Source organism: Aspergillus nomiae, assembly GCF_001204775.2.
Source record: "Aspergillus nomiae NRRL 13137 chromosome Unknown contig00031, whole genome shotgun sequence".
Taxonomy (NCBI): domain Eukaryota; kingdom Fungi; phylum Ascomycota; class Eurotiomycetes; order Eurotiales; family Aspergillaceae; genus Aspergillus; species Aspergillus nomiae.
Window position 1 is genome coordinate 102,636 of NW_015378086.1, and position 22,356 is coordinate 124,991.

Consider the following 22,356-nt stretch of genomic DNA (forward strand, 5'->3'; position numbering starts at 1 on the left):
CCAGTGGAAATTCCCGAAGAATAAGCACTAAGGGACCAGGTACCGAACTAAGGATCGGGATCCATAACCAAGCCCCTCTTAACAGAAGCACTATAGTTGGTGGCTTGGCATTCTTGTCTGGTGGAGCTTCCCAGATACGATTGCATGACAATCCCCCTCGTTTTCCCAAACTGCCTGACTCAGGCCATCAGTCCAACACGACCGGACTAGAAGCTGGCTATCGCAAGTCCTTACTATAGTACAACGTAGGTTGATACTTGAATAGGTCTAAACACAGCGAGAACTCACCCAGCGGTTTGGGAACAGTGCACTTACACGAGATCATCCCTTCTTACTGTCAGCATGCATTCCACTTGGCATTCGCTAAACCCGATCTGATACGATCCCCCCAACATCCCAACTCCGCCTCTCTCATGACAAATTTCTTCCCGCTTTACGAGGCAGAAATCTGGCAGAAACAAGGCAGAAACGGGATCGATACCTGATCCTAGGGTTCCACCGCACACGGGCCTCTCACTAGCATGCAAAAGAGGCAAGGACAGACAATCAATCCTTGCGCAGTTTGCCTCGTCCTCGGCTGCAAAGAGACATGGTCTTAGTAGATAACTATTAATTAGCTCAGAAATAATACCCTCTTGGGTCCTACATTCCGCCCATATGCTGGAAAGTAGAGAGAATTCGAGGAATTATATATATTACAGTGACGTCGGCCATCATTGTTCTAGACAGGAACCATCTACGGGGATGCATAAATATAGATTCAAGGTCTTAGTATGTAAGCTTTAAATTTGGACCCCTACTGATATATTTAGATTGCCTGTCCACTAGCAAACATACAATCTAAGCAATAAGCTACACCAGCCCTCATTTATGAAACTGCGCTACTCCGTAACTCAATCCTGATTACCGTTCGTGGAAGTAGGGCATGGTCAACTGGTGACATGAATTTCAGTGTGGCGTAGCCTATTGAAATTACAATCGATCATCGCCGAGTCAACGTCCAAAAGAAAGATAACGTAAAAATCATCCATAACTAAATCATAAACACGGTCATGTCAGGTGACCAGTACACTACATCTTCACATCAGAAGCACCGGTAACAATAGGATAGCCTACGAACACCAGTTCGATACTTCTACTTAGAGGGAGGCAATACTACGTTAACAGACCATTGCACGACTTGAAATGAAATGAAATCTATTGTCTAGCCTTTCCAGAAGGTTATGCGAATCACAAAGTAGATAGAGAAAGTACACGAGACAAGAACACAAAAGTAGAGACAAATGAGATAGATACAGAAGAAGAGACGAAATCAGACATACAGATGAAAGCTTTTAGAGCCACAGGAAAATAAAGATATGCAACCATTACATCATTCAAGGAGTGTGAGTGTATAGGAGATTCACCATCTGTTCCATTGAAGAGTGGTGAAGGAGGTCCTCCAGGCGAAGCTGGGGTGCATGCTCTTGCAGTCGCAGCAGCACCCGTGACAAGCCCACAAGTTCACCGCCTGCTGCAAAATAGCATTCTGTTGGAGACACGACTGATTTATTTGTCGACGGCAGAGTCTCGGTCCACGCCTGGTGCACGGCCTCTCGTAAAGCGGCCACCTTGGGCTCGGAAGAGTCCGCAGGCGGCGCGCCAATGATGATATCTGGTACGGTGGATTCCCTAACCATAGGAATCAGAGGCTGGCCGGCTTCAAGTTCCTCCACCGATGGCAAAAAGGTAGTGGATGGGCTGGACGAGAAGAAGCGGATCGTGAGACAGAGTTGGTCAAGCAAGTCCTCCGCCTGGATTGCGGACATGACTGATGTCGCTGTAATGAGGTCGATGTCAACGTGATCGCCTGCGGGAGTTGATAGGATCGATACATCCATAAGATCAAGTTCCGAGCCGATGAAGCCAGGCTCGTAGGACCCATCGCCCATCATCATAGCCCGATCCGGCTCAATGTTCTGGTGCTGGATAACACTGCTGAAGCGCATCCACCGCGGCCAATCCGTGCACTGCTCGACAATTGGGCGCAATCCGAGTGACTCGAACGGCATGTTGGCCACCTGCTGGTTCTGGATAGTGCGAAGGAGGTCCATCACAGTCCAGCGGTCCTGGAACTGAGCGCGGACGGGGACCACATTAAGACACGGGCCAACAATCCGGTCGATGTTGTCAATTGCCAAGTTCCGGCCGGAAATGGTGTGGCCGAATACAACGTCCGGTCGAGCTGCCATGCGAGCCAAGACTAGGGCCCAGGCGGACTTGGCGACGGTTGCGAAGGTGATGCCGTCGCTCGTGAGTGTGGTATTCGGTACCCGGCGCCGGACGGAGAGAACCTCATCGGAATCATCTCGGAGGCCCGGCTTGTGGCGCTCCACGAAGTTTGTCATCGTAGATCCCGCTAGAAGGGACCGCCAGTGTTCAATGGCAGCGGGGTCATCGGATGCCGGACAGAATGAGGTGAAGGTCGAGAAGGGCGGGCTGGAGGGTAGGGTTTGACCGGTATACGCCTTCTGCAAGGCCTCCCAAATGGTGGGGAGTGAGACACCATCGTATTGTGCGTGCGAAATGCGCATGATGAGGCGATGTGCGTGGCCGCGTCGCTGCTGTGCCAGAACAAATTGAACGAAGGGATTCTCGATTTGAAGGTTGCCAGCCTTTCCTTCCTCGTACACTCTCTGGGTTGTTTCGTCGAGGTCATCGGTGGGGATGACAAGGAAGACCGGATCAAGTTGCCGGAGGACTACCTGCCAGAATCGGGATTCATGTTCCGTGAAGACGGTGCGAAGAATGCTGAACTGCCGTACCAGTCGAAGCAGCCCTGGCGGAGACGGTCCACATCCACTGGATCGGAGCTCTCGAAGTAGAAGTAGTTGAGCATCCAACGGGGCCGCGTCATGGCACCAATCAGCGCAATTTCCTGCATGCTGGTGGTGGGGCAAATCTCTTCGACGTGGCCTTCTTCGACTCCAACCTTCGCAGCAATTGCGTCCAGAAGGCTGGAATCACAGGTTGATGATCCTTTGCTCGGAGACAAGACAGGAGTCCCATCTCCAGGGGTGACAGGTGCGTTGGCTGTAGCCAGAGCAGCGATGTCGACAAGGGAAGGATGGTTGAAGATATCAGCGACACTCACAAAGATCTTGGAGGCACGAGCGAGGCTGACCAGTTTCATGGCGACGATGGAATCACCACCCAAAGCAAAGAAACTGTCGTCTGCCCCGATCGACTCACGATCGATCATAAGCACATTCGCCCAGAGACTGGCTAGCGTGAGTTCCATCTCCGTCTTGGGGGGCCTCTTGCCGGCGGTGGCCAGCGAGAAGGTCTGCAATTGAGCGTCTGAGAGTGAATCGACCATGCGACTAAGCAGATTCCGATCCGCTTTGCCAAGGGAGTCAGTGGGCATGGTCTTGAGGGGGATGAAGAGGATGGGCTGCAAGTAATGGGGAACGGAGGTGTGTAGTGCAGACTGGACTGTAGTAAGCTCCTGTTGCAAGTTGGTAGTCATGGTATCGGCCAGGCTGTCGATTTCAACATCAGGAGACTGTACAGACTCATCGTAGAGGTATGCAACAAGCATGTTTCTGTTGCGGGACGAGACCAATGTAGTGTCTACCAAGACATCGTACGTCGAAGGAATGTGAGACTTGATGGAGTGCTCGATCTCACGAGGGTCGATACGTTGGCCGTACATCTTAAGCTGAGTATCTTTGCGTCCCAGATACTCAATGCTACCATTGACATTGAACTTGACCATGTCACCAGTCCGGTAAACACGAGCGAATCCATCAGCAGGATATGTGTGCTGCATCCAATCGGGACGATCGATGAATGCGACCTCACTGGCCTTAGGTTGACCCAAGTAACCCTCCGACAGGATAGGTCCTTCAATGACCAATTCACCCAAGCAGCCCAAAGGAGCGAGCTTGTTGACGTCTTCCGGCTCAGTAACCCACAATCGACAACCAACTGGGAACCCGATGTTGGCAAATGAGTCCTTAGGATGGGTGAACTGTGACACAGCACACCAGACCGATGCTTCGCTGGACCCATAAGCGTTGAGAAGGGTATCGACCTTGCCCGCCCAAACCTGTAAATTATCCTGGGACGGGCACTCCCCACTCAGAACTAACGTCTTCAGCTTGGGAACGTCAGTCGGGCGCATGCTGTTGGCGACGTTCGGGGTCAGGCAGGCCCAGTTTGCGCCTACCCGGTCAATGGCAGCAGCCAGATCCTTGGTCTGACCATGTTCAGAGATAACACACACAGTGCCACCACTGAGAAGGGTTGTGAAGATCTCCGCGTAGCTGATATCGGATGTGTAGGCGGCAGATTGCAGCACGCGAGACTTGGATGTAATCTTCAATGCGGCGCCATGGTTTCGAATACTGGTACAGATGGCCCTGTGGTCGATCGCCATGATCTTGGGCTTACCGGTGCTATCAGAGGTAAAGGCAAGGTACGCGGGCGATGAAGGGTCAACGGCTGTCCGAGCTCGGGGAAGGTCAGCACTGGTAGCTGCGACCTCAGAAGCCGTGGTTGTATCAGCGATGACAACATGGCTGGACCCAATAGCGGCAGCCAGGTCAGCATATTGTGGCGCCGTAATGACATGGTCAATGCCAGTGTCATGGACGATTTCTGTCAGACGGGAGACAGGGTCCTCTGGATTCAGATTCACGCATGCTCCGCCAGCCTTCAAGACGGCAAGCTGTGAGACAATGGCCCACTTGGATTTATCGAAGCACCAGCCTACAGTGCACCCCGCCGTCACCCCAAGTTTCACTAATGTGTCGCTGAATCGAGAGGATAGATGATCCAGTTCTTGATAGGTCAGACTGCCATCCCAAGCATCTACTGCTTTGCGCTGTGGGTGGAATCGAGATTGGACACTGAATAGATCGTGCACACGGGCATTAACGGGTTCAATAGGGGCGCCCATCCAGTCGAGAAGCTGGTCCACATCAGTTTGGCCAGTCATAGTGATATCCACCATAAGAGTATTTTGAGGCAGGCGGAAGAGCTGGTGGATGAGATTCTCATAATGCTGCAGCAACCATCCCATTTGTTGTTCAGGAATAAGCATATCGTCGTATCTGACACGAACATCGAGTTCTGAGTCACCAAGATGACACTCTATAATCAGTGGGTAGGTGTCAAAATCAAACTGCACCGAGGAGACTTGTTCCAGGTCTAGATCGTTCTCTGAATCCTCAAGAATAGGTTGGATGATAAACAGGTGACCGAAATCGGCAATGGCCGAGCCGTTTGGCTGGATTCGGCGGATGTTCTGTAAGCCGAACTGTTCGAAGGGTGTCATATCCAGAGCCTGTTGTTGAATGCCGCCCATGAGCTCCTCGATTGTCTGGGCTCGATCTAACCGGACACGGATGGGTACCGTTGCAATCATCGGTCCCATTATGTCTGCAGCACCACGAAGCGAAGTACTACGGCCGGAGAGGACATGGCCGAAGACAATATCATCAGAGGTAGTGTAGCGGCTGAGGAGGAGAGACCAGGCCGATTTCAACACGGTGGGTGTAGTGAAAGTAAGATTGTCCCTCTGCGGAAGGCGAATGTGCAAGGAGCGGGTCTGGTTGGGTCGCAGAGATTGAGCAGAGTGGGCGGAGGTAGGGAATTGGGCGGGGAGATTTCCCTCAATCTGGGAGCGCCAGAACTCCTCAGATTCCTCACGGTCAGTGGTAGCGAGATGCTGGATAAATTTGCTGTATGGGATGACTGGGGGAAGGGCAGACAAGCCTTCCCGGTAGATGATACCGACTTGCTCGAACATGAATCCCTGACTCCAGCCATCGTAGACAGCATGATGAGAGGTGTGAATCAGGCACGGGCGTGGATCGTGCTCGTCGCCAGGGACGATGGCGTTGCGCATCAAAGGTTGGCCATGGACCATAGGCGAGAGCTTATCGGCCCTCACGTAATCTTCCACAGAGCTCTCCCATCGCCAAACAAGCGGCTCAGCAATAACAACTTGGAAGGATTTGGAATCATCTGTGTAGATAATGCGGGTGCGCATGATCGGCTGGAGCTGGGCCAAGGACTCCCAGGCTTGTTGGTATTTCTCAAGATTGATATCAACGGGAAGTCGGAAGACAAGTCGCGATACATATGCCGTCTCATCCTTAGCGGTGAGTGCCATTAGTGCCTCCTGCGAGGAGGTGCAAGGGTACATATCCTCAATCACATTGGCGTCCACCGCACATTGAGTGGTTGCTTGGGCCACAAGATCCTTGACTTGGTCGTCAGGCAACAGACTGAAAGGCTCCGGTGGCGCATCGCTGGTCTTCTTCCTTGACAAGGAGCCATCGATATTCTCCGCCATCTGGTTCAATTTAGGATAATTAGTCACGTCCGCAACGCTCATGGAAAGACCTGCTTTGCTGCCGGCGGCAACAAGCTTCATCGCGGCAATCGAGTCTCCGCCGAGGTGGAAGAAGTGGTCGTCTACACCGATGCTGTCGGTGCCGAGCACACGAGCCCAGAGTTGCGCGAGAGCCTTCTCTGTTTCGGTCGAGGGCGCTTTCTTGTCCACCTTGGAAAGAGCATATGAAGCTAGTGTCTCTGGCGAGAGGCCGTTCCCAACCGTCCTTAATACCTTTCGATCCAGTTTGCGGGAGGGGGATAAAGGCATATGCGAGACGGGGATAAAGAGTTGTGGCACCATATGCTTGGGCAGAACCTCCAGCAGGCGGGTATGCAAGGCTTGGAAACTTCGTCGAAGTGGGCCAGAGAGGGGAACAAGTAGGGAGTCCACGTCCCCAGAGGCAGTCTCAGGCGCACAGATAAACGCAGTGAGGATCTTAAGACTGCCACGAGACTTCGGTGTTAGAACTTCGACCGCCACTTGGTATGAGTTGTTATCGTATACGGTTCGAATACGATGTTCGATTTCGCCCATCTCAATGCGTTGCCCGTGAAGCTTTACCTGGGTGTCTTTGCGGCCGATGAATTTGAAGCTTCCATCGCGGTTGTATCTGACCAGATCACCCGAGCGGTACATGCGACCATTGCCTTTGTCGTGAGGAATCCACCATTTGGGGGGTTGATGAATGCTGCCGCCGTCTTCTCGGGCTCGTTCAGATATCCCCTGGCAACAATCGGGCCCTCAATGAGGAGCTCGCCAGTGGAGCCAATAGGCAACAGCCGGTCGATATTATCTGGGTCTACAACCCACAGAGTGCATCCCAGCCCTCGGCCAATGTTAGTAGGGTCCTTGATGGTACTGGTCTGAGAATTGCAGGTGGTGCAGACACAGCATTCGCTGGGTCCATAGCTGTTGATTATCTGCACATGATCAGACCATAAATTGACGACCTCTTTAGTGAGTGGTTCCCCACTGAGAACCAGAGTTTTGAGAGTGGGAATACTACTTGGTACCAAGAGACTGGCAACAGTGGTGGTAAGTTCCGTCCAGGTAACACGGTACTTGGCCATAGCATCCGTAAGGGCATTCATCCTCTCGTACTCTGAGGGAACACAGACACATCCTCCCAGCATCAGTGTCCCAATAATTTCGTCAAAGGAGACATCAAAGGTGTAAGAGGCAAACTGGAAGGCGCGGGTACCAGGACCAACTGACATCTCACTCAGATGCGCAACAAGACCAGTTACAAGGGAGCGGTGTTCCAAGATACTTCCCTTCGGCTTTCCAGTACTTCCAGAGGTATATACGATGAATACAGCATTGGAAGGCTGGGCAATGGCACCAACAGGCTCATTTGGGCAGGGGAGGCTGTCGAGGTAGTCGCCACCAATTGGGAGCACTCCCGATGGAGGGAGTAATGAAGAGAGCATTGCTGATGACGCCTGGTCACACACGACCAGGCTAGCATCGAGATCGTCAAGCAAAAGCTGGATTCGGTCCCTGGGATGCTCAGGGTTAAACATGCAGCAAACACCGCCAGCCTTCATAACCGCCAACATTGCGATAATAGTCCATGAGCATTTGTTGAAAACGAGAGGGATAATCATCTCCTGTTTGACCCCACGTGAAATAAGCTCGTGAGCCAACTTCTCAGCCAGCATGTTAAGTTGACTGTAGGTAAGCTCAACATCATACGAGGAAACGGCGAGAGCATCAGGTTGCCTCCGAACCTGTTCCTCGAATTGGTAATGAACACAGGATTGGATAGTTTCCGGGCGATCCCTGTTCCATTCAAGAATCTGCTGTAGGTCTTCCTCACTGATGGTTCCAATCTCCTCTAGCGTGTTGATATTTTCGTCGCCGCCTGCTTCCTGAATTGAGCTGAGACGCTCAATAGCACGACTATAGCGACTGATGATCCGCTTAACTTCCTCACTGGAGATGACGTTTTCGTCAAACAAAGCTTTGATTTCGGCGCCATCGTCGAGAATGTTGCACTCTATGATCAACGCGTAGGGGTCCTGATCGTCGCCGCGGTCAACTGCCACATTAGTGAGTCCCAAGAAATCAGAGGGCTTAAATGGTGCCGTGTTTGGTTGGATGACGAGAAGGTTCTGGAATTCAACGGCTTCTTTAGCCTGTTCACTCATGAGGCGAATGTTCTGAAGACCGGTATGCTCGAAAGGCACCATATCCAAATTCTGCTGTTGGATGCTTCGGAGGAAGTCGAGCGGAGGTTGGCTACCATCTACCGCGATGCTCACGGGAACTGTCGCAATGGTGGGACCAACAACCTGGTTGATACCTGGGAGAGCTGCATTGCGACCAGAAACCGTGATCCCAAAAGTCACCTTCTCAGTTTCCGTCAGGCCAGCAAGAACAAATGCCCAAGCTGCTTTCAGAATGGTGGTGAAGGTAATGTCGGACGGCTGTCTTGACAAATGCACTGAGCTGATCGTACTGTTGTTCGGGTACGGTTGGTAGGTACGATCTTGCAATGTTGGATATGTCAGAGAGGGCTCTGCGAACTGAGCAGTCCAGAACTCAGTGGCAGATTCAGGGTTGGTTGCTCTGATATATTGGATGAACCGGTTATAGGGGACCTCTGGCAGAGCCATTTCGCTATTGTATTCAGCAGAGACCTGCTTGGTGAGGATAGGGATAGTCATTCCATCATAGATTGAGTGGTGGGCAGTCCAGACAAAGTATTTCTGCGTGGGGGCAGATACGATTGCATAACGTGCCATTGGCTGGCCGTAATCTATTGGGTTAGACGAATCCTGCTTCAGATAGGCATCCAAGTCATGAGCAGACTCCCAGGTCATGGTCTGTTTCAGGACAACTTGGAACAAGCCATCAGACGCGTTAACCATACGAGTACGCAAAATGGTGCTTCGCTCCGCGACCTTTTCCCAGGCTTTTTTGAACCGTGGTAGATCCAAAGTGTCTGGAATGGCAAAGACTGTTTGATTAGTGTAGGATGCTGCATGCTGACGGTTCAAAACCATGAGACCTTCCTGGAGGGGTGTGCAAGGGTAAATATCTTCGACGGCGGTGCGTGAAATACCACACAGCGAGGCAGCCTCAGTAGCGAGCTGCTCGGGATCAAGCTGCGATGGTAGCAGGGAGAATGGCTCCAGCTGGTGCTCCTCACTTTGGTCAAGCAGACTGAGTTCCGTGGCCATTGCAGACAAGGTAGGCTTCTGGAAGACTGAATTGATAGTGAGAACAAGACCCTGGTTCCTAGCGGCGGCCACAAGTCTCATGGCTCCGATAGAATCGCCACCGAGGCGGAAGAAGCTGTCGGAGGGGTTAACTGTACTGCTATCTGAGATATCTAGAACATCAGCCCAGAGAGCAAGCATGATCTTCTCATTTGCGGTCAACGCTGCACATTCTTGGACGGTCACAAGCTGATACTGCTTCAATTGCTGCTCGTTCAGGCCGTCAACAAGCTTCTGCAGGGCCGCCCTTTCCAATGGGAGACCGTTGACGGGGAAGTAAAGCGTTGGAATCAATTCCTCTGGCAGATGGCGTGCGAGTGTTTCTTTTAGATCTGTAAATTTAGCCCGAGGTCCGTCGGTGATGGGCAACAAAGAAACTTCTGCCCTGGTGTCGTTGACCTCGGCGTGGAAGACGGCCATGCATTGGCGTCCACCCAGCTGATCCAAACTTATCACTTCAACAACAGCGTCCTCCGTATCTAGGAGGGCCATCGTAAGTCGATTTTGAATGGAAGCCAGGTCGAACGTGCGACCATTCAGGGTCCGGCTGACATCCTTCAATCTCTGGAGCTCTTCGCCGCGCGAATGTGATATGACATCCACGCTCGACAGACTCATCTCAGGGGTATCAGCAAGAGTTCCGAGTACATTGGTGAAAGCTTGCATCAGTTCATCTGCTTGAGAGTTGCTGAGGATGGCCGTGAGATATGTCATGTGGATCTCGACACCAGGTACATCGTGGGTGGTGATACACAGACTGATGTCATACTATCGTGCAAGTTAGTAAGATCCGAGATTGCTTTCAGTTCTAGGACGAAGATAAATACCTCAGTTGGATCGGCTTGGTCCACAATATGGAAATCAACCTGAGGAGGTGGGCCTTGGCTGGGCTGCCTTTGCAAAGAAAGGACAGTATTGAATAAGGCGACATCCTTGTTGCCCAGCTCATGCTGGATCGCTGCGAGTGATGTCTGTTGATGAGGAAGGCTGCTCATATAGCTCAGTTGAATATCCTTCAACAGCTTGTAGACCGACAGGTCGTCGACGAGGTGCAGTCTGCAGACCAGTAGGTTGATGAATGGACCCACTGCATCGTAAATCCCATCAAGAGGCACGTCACGCCCCGAGGCCATGTAGCCAAACATGACATCTTCCTTCGATGTATAAGCTCGGAGGACCATTCCCCAAGCAGCCTGGACAAGATTGCTCATGGTAATACTTTGCGACTCGCAGAACCTTTGCAATTTTCCATCTTCGTCAATATGGATGAGCATATCGTTGAAAGTCTTTGTCTCAGACCCGCTGTCTCCATTGCCAATACGCATGTTGGGGAAATGGCAAGGCTGAGCACCAGTCAAACGGTCGGCCCAGTACTTGAGGGAGGCAGGTTTAGACAGGCTGTCCAGGTAGCGAACGTATTCGCTGTAGAGGGGACCTGGCCCAGAGGGCAGCGTACTTTCATACGCAGAGACAAAATCACGGACTAGGAGTGCCAACGATGTGCCATCGACCAGGGTGTGGCTCAATTCAATTTGGCAGTAGATCGATTCGGGGCCTTCGCAAATGGTCAGGCGATGACCAGGGACGGGCTTGGTGTAATCTGGGGACTGCTGGCCTTGGAAAAGTGAGACAACGTCCGTTCCGGAGAAAGTGAGGTGCTGAACCGTTGCTTGGTATGATCGCAATACAAGCTGGTCATAGACCCCATCTCCAGACAACGAACCGATGAAGACTGTTCGCAAGATGGAATGACGGTCCACAGTTTGCTGCCATGCTTTCAACAGACGTGGGAGGTCCACGGCACCAACATCCGATCTAGGCACAACTTCAAAAAGCTGGCGAACCTCATAAGTACCAGGCTGTCGGGTCTGACTAAGAAGGATGCCTTCCTGGATCGGCGAGCATGGGTACAAATCTTCCACGTTGTCAGGGGAAATTCCCAGTGCCGGTAAAACAGTGTTTGTGAAGTTCGACAAAGCAGGGTAACTGATCTTCATGAGAGGGAAGTCACTGAGAGTATGCTCCACCGAGCTGGCCACTAGAGCTTGAGCGGCATATTGAATGGCCTTCTCGCATCGCTTGACCCAATCACGGATCTGTTCCTGACGGTCCGTATCACGATTGAAGAAGAATGAGACGCCCAGCTGACCGAAGGAGATAGCGGCAGAGATATCAAAGACTGCCAAACGACCCATACCTTCACTGATATTCTGAATCTCCTCATCCGCACGGAGGGGCTCTTTTTTCAGTAGGGCATCACTTCGCTCCAGTTGTTGTGTTTGTCCGAGATAGTTGAAACATATCTCCATGGCCCTATGATCGTTGAAAGCCTTGCGACCTTCGGCACTGTAATGGCGGCAGGTAAAGTATGAGAATCCATTGTCGGTGAAGGAACGACGAACATCTTTTGTTCGCTTGATGGTATCCTTGACACTTTCATCCTTCCTCATACGCCTGTGAACTGGATAGAAGGTGGTAAACCATCCGACAGTTTCAGATAGGTCGATGGAGCTGTCCCAAGGTTCTCTGCCATGGCCTTCGCTGAAGATCGCAGGCACCGCACGGTCTGTGAAGGTCTGGTTGAAGGATTGCTGAATGGCCCCCAAGAGAATATCGATAGGTTCGGTTCGCAGTGCTGTGTTGGCCGCTCCAAGCAGGAGTGAGGTGGTGTTCTCATCAATTGTGAAACGGACTTCCTCAACATTCTTCCATGTGGGTAATTCTTGCATCCCCCAGTATGAAAGGTTGGCAGGGGGGATGTCGTTGGGCAATACCGACTTTGAAACCAATTGCTCTCCGAAGTGGCATTGCTCTTGTGCCCAGTTGTGGAATGGCATCGGAGCATGAGGGCTGCTACTCTCTGACAACAGGGAGGCTTCCAGCTGAGCGACAATTACATGCCATGAGACAGCATCAACGACCAAATGGTGCGCGACGAGAGAGATGAGCTGTCCCTCTCGGCAATCAAAGCTTGACTCTCCTCTCTCCTCGTCACGAAGAGAAAAGTGATCTACCACGAAGATCGGCCCGTTTTCGATATCAACGTTTCGTTGGGAGGAGTTAATCACGTCAAGCATCTGCTGGCGGCTGGCGGCTGAATGGAAGCCAATTTTAAAGGAACCATTAGATTGGCTCTGCACCATCTGCGACCACTCCCCATTGTCGCTCCTAATAAATTTCGCACGCAACATGGAGTTCCTGGCCACAATTTGCTCGATGGCAGATGCAACTGCAGCCGTCGAGACAGGGCGGGTCAAGCGCAGCAAAACGCTCTGATTGTAATGATGCTCGGTCGCCTGGCGAACAACGTCGTTGAAATATACCTTCTGGATGGGCGATAGGCTGAAAGGCACATCGTACGTTTCTTGTCTAGTGACAGCACGGTCGCCGGCTGAGCTTGCGCGACTAACCACTGCCGCCAACGACTTCGGGAGCAAAATATCTTGAACGCTAAGCTTGATTCCAACGGCTCTGCAGCGGGAAACAATCTGCATAGCAGTAATTGAATCTCCACCCAAGCTCATGAATGATCGGTTCAAGCCTATAGACTTCTCAGGGATGTTCAGGACTTGGCTCCACACCTGTGCCAGCTGCTTCTCTAAGGCGGTTGTGGGTAGGTTAACGCTGGCGGAGGAGATATTCACAATCCGGCGGTAGGTGTCTTCGGTTATGCTGGTGACCCAACGTGTGATGGGAACGCGGTTTATCTTCCGTGATGCAGTCAATGGGATGGAGTCCAAGACAATCCAGACGGAGGGAACCATGTAGCTAGGCAGTACACTTGTCAGTTCCTCCTCAATCTCCATGATAAGAGGCTGGGCCGTGGACTTCGCATCATCGGAAACGAGCTCGACGCAATCACCTTCAAGGGCCAATGGTTGCAAATCTGCAAGCGCCACCACAGCAACGAGCTTGCCTTTGCACGGGCCAGTCTTGGGAAGAGTGACCATTCCAGCCTCAACCGCTTTTTGAGCACGGAGGTGAAACTCAATCTCGCCTAACTCGATACGCTGGCCATGGAACTTGACCTGGCTGTCTTTGCGACCGGCAATGTTCAGAGTTCCATCGGGGTTGTAACGAACGAGATCACCAGTGCGATAGAATTTGTACTGAGGTGTCTCCTTTCCGTGCATCCATGCTGGGTTTTCAACGAATGCATCTCTCGTCTTTTCCGGCTCGTTCAGATAGCCTCGCGAGACATTCGGCCCTTCGATGAGCAGCTCACCCACACAGCCGACAGGGGCAAGGCGATTATAATCAGAAGTCTCCACCACCCAGTACCGGCAGGCGGTACCACTGCCGATGTTCGCAGGCGAGACGGTGGCACTCGGGTTTGCATGGGATGCCCAAATAGTGCATTCTGCCGGTCCGTACGAGTCGATCATGTGTACTTGGCTTGCCCAGCGATCGACCAGGCTTTGCGATACGGCTTCACCACCTAGAACGAGTGTCTTAAGGTGGGGGACCTCTTTGGGGTCCACCAGGGCAGCGACTGTCGGGGCCATGAACGTCCATGTGATTTGCATGGAGTTGATCACCCCGGCAAGATTGTTGACTCTATCATGCTCGGTGGGAATGCAGAGAGTGCCTCCCTTCATCAGCGTGAAGAACGTTTCGCCCATGCTAACATCGAAGCTGTACGAAGCAAACTGCAGCACCCGCGAACCTGGTCCACCAAATCCTAGACCTTCACCGTGCTGCGCGGCCACGGTGCAAACTGAATTGTGCTGAACGATGATGCCTTTAGGCTTTCCAGTACTACCAGATGTGAAGATCATGAAAACTGGATTGGTAGGCTGGACTTGAAGCGACGCGCGCTGAGATGTCGAGACGGGGGGCAATTCTTGAATTAGGGTTTTGGTGATCGGGACAACAGAAGCCGAGACGGACCCGAAGAGGCCCTGGTGTTGTGGCGAGGTAAGGACGAGGTGAGAGCCCGTGTCTTCAATTAGGGCCTGAAGACGGGTCACTGGGTGGTCAGGATTTAACATGACGCAGGCTCCTCCGGCCTTAACAACGGCGACCATGGTGAGCACCGTCCAGGCGGATTTGTCGAAGCACAGAGGCAGCAGGGTCTCGGGCTTGACAGAGTATTCGGTAGACAGATGATAAGCAAGTCTCGAGGACAGCTCATCAAGCTCACCGTAAGTCAAACTTCCGTCCCACGCCTCAATAGCCATATTTCCGGGGTTGAGAGTGGCTTGTTGGGAGATTTTCTCGTGAACACACTCATTGACCGCGGTCGGTGCCACAGCGTTCCACTCCCAGATCTGCTTCTCATCTTCTTTGCTGAAGAGATCGATATCCCCTAGCTTAACATCGGCAGATGGGCGAATGATCTGTCGCAAGACATGTTCGAAGTGACCCAGAAGCTTCTCCGTCAGATCCACCGACAGAACATCGTCATCAACGCGAGCTTCCAAGTGAACGCTGCCATCTCCGAGGTTACATTCAACTACCAAAGCGTAAGGATCAAACTCCGTCATGTCCGTCGGAACGATCTCGAGCTCAGCAAAAGCCCGTCTCCCGTCTGCCTTAGGCTGGACGACGAATAGGTTGGTGAAGTCAGTCGCTGCCAACACCTGAGGGCTGATCTGACGAATGTTTCGCAGTCCGACGTGCTGGAAGTTCATCATCTCGACATTCTGCTCGTGTTGGCTCTCAAGGAAGCTTTGAAGGGATGTCTTGGGGTCCAGGTGAACATTCATCGGAACGGTTGTGATGGTCGGACCAACAATGCCCTCGATGTGGGGGACGAGGGCATCACGTCCCGAGAGCGTCAACCCGTAAAGAATGTCCTCGGAGTCAGTGTACCGTGCCATGACAATAGCCCAGGCTGCTCGCAAGAGGATAGCCATGGTCAGGCTAGATCCAGATTCTAAGGCTACCTCGACATCGCGGTGGCAGGTTTTCTTCGCCCTGGGTTGGTAGGTCGCATATGGCAACCGAGGGAAGGAGGAGGGTGGCTCTTGAGGAGCCATCGAGCGCCAGAATTCTTGCGATGCTTCGGGATCGGTTTCTTGAACATATTCCACGAATTGAGCGTATGACGGTGCTGTAGAGGGCTTGAAAGAGCCTGTGTAGGCCTGTTCCAGCTGTTCGAACAAGAGTGGGACAGTCCATCCGTCATACACGGCGTGGTGAGCAGTCCAGACGAAGACAGAAGACTCGCCATCTTCAACGATCGCATAGCGAGCTAATGGGGTGCCACTGGTCACGGCAATCGCATGGTCGCGCTGGAGATATTCCTCCAAGGAAGAGCCTTGTTGCCATTCGAGTTTAGAAGCGTCCTCCGTCAACACAACCTGATACGATGTAGAGCCGATAGTGACAATACGGGTGCGTAGGATTGAGTGGGCATCAACCAAGGTTTGCCAAGCGTCTTTGAATCGCTGCATATCAAAGCCAGCTGGCAGCCGGAATGCAGATTGAGCGACATAAGAACCAGTATGGGTGTTTGACATTGAGAACACACCCTCCTGCAGAGGGGTACAAGGATATACATCCTGGATGTCACTGCGCGCAATGGAGCAATGGCCTGCGGCTTCCTCCAGCAACGCGTCAGTATTGGTGGCATTCTTTAACATCGAGAATGGTTCATAAACATTCTCTTGTTCGTCAGCCTTGACTAGTTCAACGCGTTGCGCCATCTGAGACAATTCCGGATACCGGAATATATCAGCGACAGTAAGCAAGAGGTTTGCTTCCCGTGTTGCGACGACCAGTTTCATGGCACCAATTGAATCGCCCCCAAGTCGGAAAAAGTTATCGTTGCGGCCCACAACGTTAGGATCTTTTCCTAAAACAGCTGCCCACAGAGTCTGCAACTGTTCCTCCTCCTTGGTCTGGGGGGCGGCCTTGTCCTGGTTGGCTAAGGCATACATCTCCATCTGCTCGTGGGAAAGGCCGGGGACGGCACGGCGGAGCGCAATCCGATCGACCTTGCCCGAAATAGTCATTGGGATGTGAGAGATCGGGATGAACAGACTGGGAAGCATGTACACGGGCAATGTCTCTGACAGGACCTTCTCAAGGGCCCGCAGTTCCACCGTGAACTCGGCTGATAGTGGGACAAAGAGTTCATTTTCCGTAGGGAATGCGTTCTCCATCTTGAGGAAAGCTACCAATGTCTGCTGAGGCAACACGACCGAGTCCACTGTGACATGCGCAGCACCCGGCAGATTCTCCAGGATTGCATGCTCTATCTCGCCCAGCTCCACACGCTGGCCTCGGACTTTGATCTGAGTATCCTTGCGGCCAATGAACCGAAGCTGGCCATCTGGATAGTAGCGGACCAGATCACTGGTTTTGTAGAAACGGCGTGGCTGACCATTCTCGGGCTTAGGCAACCAGGCTGGGTCTTCGAAGAAAGCTGCCTTTGTCTTTTCGGGCTCATTCAGGTATCCCCTAGTGACCAAGGGGCCCTCAATGACCAGTTCACCAATGCAGCCAACGGGAAGGAGCTTGTTAGTATTCTCAGGATCTGTCACCCAGAGGCGGGTTCCAACAGCATGTCCTAATCCTGCGGGGTCACTGTCTGCGGTCAAGGGATCCGTTCCCATGCTGTAAATGGTACATTCCGTAGGTCCATAAACGATGCGCAACTCCAGAGCATCGGTCCACGGGGAGATATCTTCACGTGAGATCGCTTCACCTCCCAGAACGACTGTCTTCAGAGTGGGGACGGTTTCCGGGGAGAGCAGGCCGAGAACCCGGGGTGTCAGGAAAGCCCAGTTGACCCCGAGTTTGTTGATTGCGCCGGCCAAATCATCGACGCGGTCTTTCTCACATGGGATACAGACCGTGCCACCGCGAGTCAACGTGGTGAACGTGTCAGAGACACTAGCATCGAACGCGTAGGCAGAAAACTGCAGGACACGCGAGCCCGGCCCGACACCCCATTCAGACCCGTGAGCTTGAATGCTGGTGATGAGGGAGCGATGCTCGAGGACAATGCCCTTCGGCTTTCCAGTACTGCCGGACGTGAACGACACGAAGGCTGGATTAGATGGTTGCGCCTGAGGAAGTGTGCAGTTGTCGGTGGGTGCAGGGAGTTCGTCGAGGAAGCTTTCGTCCACGACAACAATATGTTCCACGAGGCCTTCAAGCAGTTTGGCGTGCTGCGCTGATACAACTGCAACACGAGCCTGGCATCCGTCTAAAATATCTTGAATGCGGGATAGCGGATGTGCAGAACTCAGACCAACACCAGCACCACCAGACTTCATGATCGCCACCATAGTCACTGTTGCCAATTTGGACTTCTCGAAGCAATGGGGAATCAGTACCTCCGGTCCAGCCCCCAGCTTCGCCAAGTGATGGGCTAACTTCTCGGACAGCACGTCGAGCTGGGAATAGGTGTACTCGCCATCCCAAGCGCACACTGCCTGCGCATCAGGTTGCTTCTTGACTTGTTCGTAGAAGTATTCATGCACACAACCCGACTCCGCAACTGGTTCAGCCTTGTTCCACTCAAAGATCTGGGCTCGGTCCTGATCATTAAATAGGTTAATATCGGCCGGCTTAACTCCGGCTTGGTCTACTATTCCGTAGATCGCAGCGCTGAATGTATTGGCAAGATTCATGGCATCGCCTTGTGTCAACAAAGAGGACCAGTAGCCGATAGAAATCTCGACATCCTCAGTAGTTATGTCAATAGCAACGGCAAGATCGAACTATCAAAAGAAACACCTGTTAGTGGCTTTCTCTGGGATTCGGAGTGGGCTTCAAGGGCTTCACTTACATCTGTCGGGTCATCTTCTTCAACTGCCCGGAAAGAAAGCGCATCGCCAAATTGCTGGTCCGGAACACCTTTCTGGAGAGAGATGATGCTGTTGAACAAGGGCATACCGGATAGATTCAGACCATGCTGAATCTGTGCCAGGGAACAATGCTGGTGGGCCAAAGCGGTAAAATAGTCGCTCTGCATGGTGTCGACCGCGTCCAGAGCAGCCTGGTGCTGGTCCAACCGCACCCGACAAACCAGCATGTTAATGAACGCTCCCACAGCGTTCTCTATGCCTTTCACAGGTACATCACGGCCAGAGGCCACGTAGCCAAAGCAGACATCGTCGGATCCAGTGTACGCCCGGAGAACCAAGGCCCATGCAGTTTGTATCACATTAGCAATAGTGACTCCATGTGCTACGGAAAACTTTAACAGATCCTTCATTCCGGCGAAGGGAACTTTCACAGACCGGATCTGCTTGGAGGCCCCATCGCGAGGGTACATGGGAACAATGGTCGGTTGAACTCCTGCAAGGTAGCCGGTCCAGTGACTCATGGACTCGCCTTGGGAGTGCTCCGGAGAAGAGATGTAGTGGATATAGTCACTGTACAACGATGCAGGCTCCGTGAACGATTTGCCGTCAAACGCCAGTGACATCTCCTGCAAGACTACCTCGGTGGACCCACCATCCACAATCGCATGGCTGAGCTCGACCATCATGTAGACGTTGTCGCCACGGGTACGACAGATGGTGAGATGGTGCTGGGGTTCTGAGGGGTTGTAGGTTGGCGAAGGCAGAGACTTCAGGAACTTGGTTACCTCCACTTCATCATCTGAGCACATGTACTCGCAGCAATATACGCTGGCAGTGATGTTCTTGAGTACGATCTGCTGGAAGATACCACCGGCGTCGACGAAGATGCTTCTGAGAGATTGGTGGCGATCTACAACGCCCTGCCAGGCACGCTGAAGACCCAAAATCGTCGTGTTCGCATCCATAATGGAAAGCACTTTAAGGACACGTCGAATTTCATACGTGCCGGGGAATTTGACCTGGCTCAGAAGAATGCCATCCTGGACAGGGGAACAGCCGTAGACATCTTCCACGTCGTCCTTGCTAGAGAGTCCAGCTTTGGACAGAAGCGCATCGTCGATGGCGGCAGTTCGCTCGGCAGGCGTGGAAGCCGGGGCAATAACGGTGTCCTCCTCCACAGACACCTGGGATGAGCGGACGGTCTTGGAAGCCAAATCAATCAGGCTCTTGGCCCGAACCACATCTAGCACTGAGACCTTCAGCTGCTCCCGGCGGCACCGCGCCACCACTTTCATGGCTGTAATAGAATCACCACCCAAAGCAATGAAAGACCGGTTATACTTCAGCTTCGGCAATGGAAGACCCAGCTCCTCCGCCCAAATTTCTTGCAGAAGAAGCTCCATTTCGGATAATTGCACGGTCTCGCTGGTTTCTTCTTCTTCTTCCATGATACCGGCAACTTCGTTATAAGTGTCTTCGTCCATATCACGAACCCATTGATTCAAAACAACACCATTGACCTTCCCGGACGTCGTGAATGGAAGGGCAGCTACCACCACCCAGAAGGTGGGTACCATATAGCCGGGAACCTGGGCAGCAAGACGGGTAGAAATCTCAGGGATGAATCCGCGTGCTTGCTTTCTCTGGTCGATCAACAGCTCGTGCACGTCGCGTCTCGTGGCCCCTCATAGGGGAAGGCATGGAGCGAGAGTACAGCCACCAGGTTTCCTTTACAAGGCCCTGCCTTGGGAAGCAGCACGCGAGCATGACGCACCGTGGGGTCCACGGAGAGACGCTGCTCGATCTCGCCTAGCTCCAAACGCTGGCCTCGAAGTTTCACCTGGCGGTCCTTTCGCCCAATAAAGCTGATTGTGCCATCGCTGTTGTTTCTGACGAGGTCACCGGTCTTGTAGAATCGGAATGGGGCTGGCTTGGAGGTCATGTTTTGGAGGAACACGGGTGCCTCGTCCAGGAATACCGCCTCGGTCTTCGCAGGCTCGTTGAGGTAGCCTCTGGCAACAATCGGACCTTGGATGAGCAGCTCACCCACTGCCCCGATTGGGACAAGGCGGTTGTGGTCATCTGGGTGGACGACCCAGCAGACCGCACCGTAACCGCGCCCGATGTTCGCCGGGTCGGCAGCCGGAGTGAGGTGGGGGTTGATCGTTGCTGCGACGGAACATTCACTGGGACCATATCCTAATGCCAAAGGTTAGCAAATTGATTTGGCCCAAATCAGCCTGCACGGAACCTACCGTTAATCAGATGCAGCTTGCCCGCCCAGGTCGTAACATCGACCTGACTCAATGCTTCACCTCCCAAAGCCAGAGTCTTCAGAGTGGGCACATCAGCGGGGTCGACCAAGCGCACCACCGAAGGGGTCATGAAGGTCCATGTGATGCGCAGCGCGTTGATGATATGAGCGATTCCATGCTGTGCCAGCTCATCGCTGGGGAAGCAAACGCAGGCACCGGTAGTGAGAGTGGTGAAGATTTCGAGCATGCTAACATCGAATGTGTACGGTGTCATCTGGAGGATTCTGCTAGTCGGGTCGATCTCGCCCGCTGTGACGTGCTGGATTGCAGCCGTGAGGAAGGACTCATGTTCCACCACACAGCCCTTGGGGGTTCCAGTACTTCCGGAGGTGAAGATAATGTACAGAATGTTTTTGGGTGTGACTGCAACCGCTGGAGATGCTTTCTGCGCCGGAAGTGCCATCACACTTTCCTGATGAACAGAGAAAACATTGCGGTTGTCCTGCCAGAGCGATTCATATTGCTGGGAGGTTAGAATCAAAGGAGCCTGCAGCTGCTCCATAATTTCCATCAAACGGGACCGAGGCTGTTTCGCGTCCAGATTCACAATGGCACCGCCCGCTTTAACGACAGCGATCATGGTGACGATTGCCCATTTGGACTTCTCGAAGAACAGAGGCACGGCCACTTCAGGGCCCACACCCCGATCCACCAGAGAGTGGGCCAGGCGATCTGTGAGCGCCTGCAACTCGCCGTATGTCATGCACCCATCTGGGCCTTGGATGGCAAGTGCCTCGGGCTCTTTGCGGGCCCGCTCATCGATGAGATGGTGCAGGCAGCGGGAGACCACTTCGGGCATCCGCTTGTTCCATTCCCAGATCTGGTGCATTCCATCCTGGCTCATTAAACTTACCTCGGAGAGGGGGGTTCGGGGGGCTTTGATGATCTCACCGAGTACGTGGCTGAGAGTTGCCGCGCAGTGTGTTGCCTGCGAGGCGGGGATCAAGGAAGTCGGACACTGCAGGTCGACGACAAACTGGTCCTGTAGGTACCGGGCGTGAATGGCAAGGTAATTGCCCGGCTTGGTGCTCCTTGTCAGCAACATCCCAGTCGATCACAATCATCGCGCCAGAGTCCGTACCTGTTCCCGCTCCGGGGATTCTCCATCATACAGCATCACAACGCTGTTGAAAGCTGGACCACCCGCTCGGGCGGACAATTCCTGGAATTCGGCCGGTGTCATCAGGGCGGATGACGAAACACTGGCCTGCAGCTTCTCTTCCGCGTCGACGAGCGTCTTCAGCACGGACTTGCCCCCGTCGATCTCCGCCTGGTAGACACCCACATGAGGCACACCGGCGACGAATCGAACGAAGAGAAACCCGATCGCCTCGGTATCGGCGTAGGCGGAGAGAACCATGGCCCAGGCGACATTCAGCACACTCAGGACCGACAGTCCATGGCGTTCGCAGAATGCAGCCAGGGCCTTTCCCTGGGACACGGTTCCCAGGTCCAGGGGGATTCGCGCCTGGTCGGTCTGCTCTTTATCTATAATAACTCCGTCAGTGAGGGTGGGGAAAAAGAAGGAACTCCCCTTGGATCCCATGGGGATTTGGGCCGTGATGGCCTCGAAAGCGGTGTAGTCTCCGGCGTCACCCATTGTGATTAGTATAACTTGGTGATCGAGTTTAAAGGTACGTAAAAGTTGGTGGGAATGCAATTAAAAGGGT

The 22,356-nt window shown here is 53.0% G+C and overlaps 1 protein-coding gene across 1 annotated transcript; it reads right to left on the minus strand.

The window, feature by feature from the left end:
* Window positions 1–1,376: 1,376 nt before the first annotated feature.
* ANOM_003159 (nonribosomal peptide synthase) lies at window positions 1,377–22,286 on the minus strand (the record flags this gene model as incomplete). Its single annotated transcript, XM_015548416.1, has 8 exons — window positions 1,377–2,740; window positions 2,797–6,827; window positions 6,947–10,377; window positions 10,437–18,284; window positions 18,353–20,055; window positions 20,106–20,570; window positions 20,627–21,707; window positions 21,768–22,286. The coding sequence occupies 8 exons, from the start codon at window positions 22,284–22,286 to the stop codon at window positions 1,377–1,379; spliced, it is 20,442 nt and encodes a 6,813-aa protein (XP_015410364.1).
* Window positions 22,287–22,356: the final 70 nt, after the last annotated feature.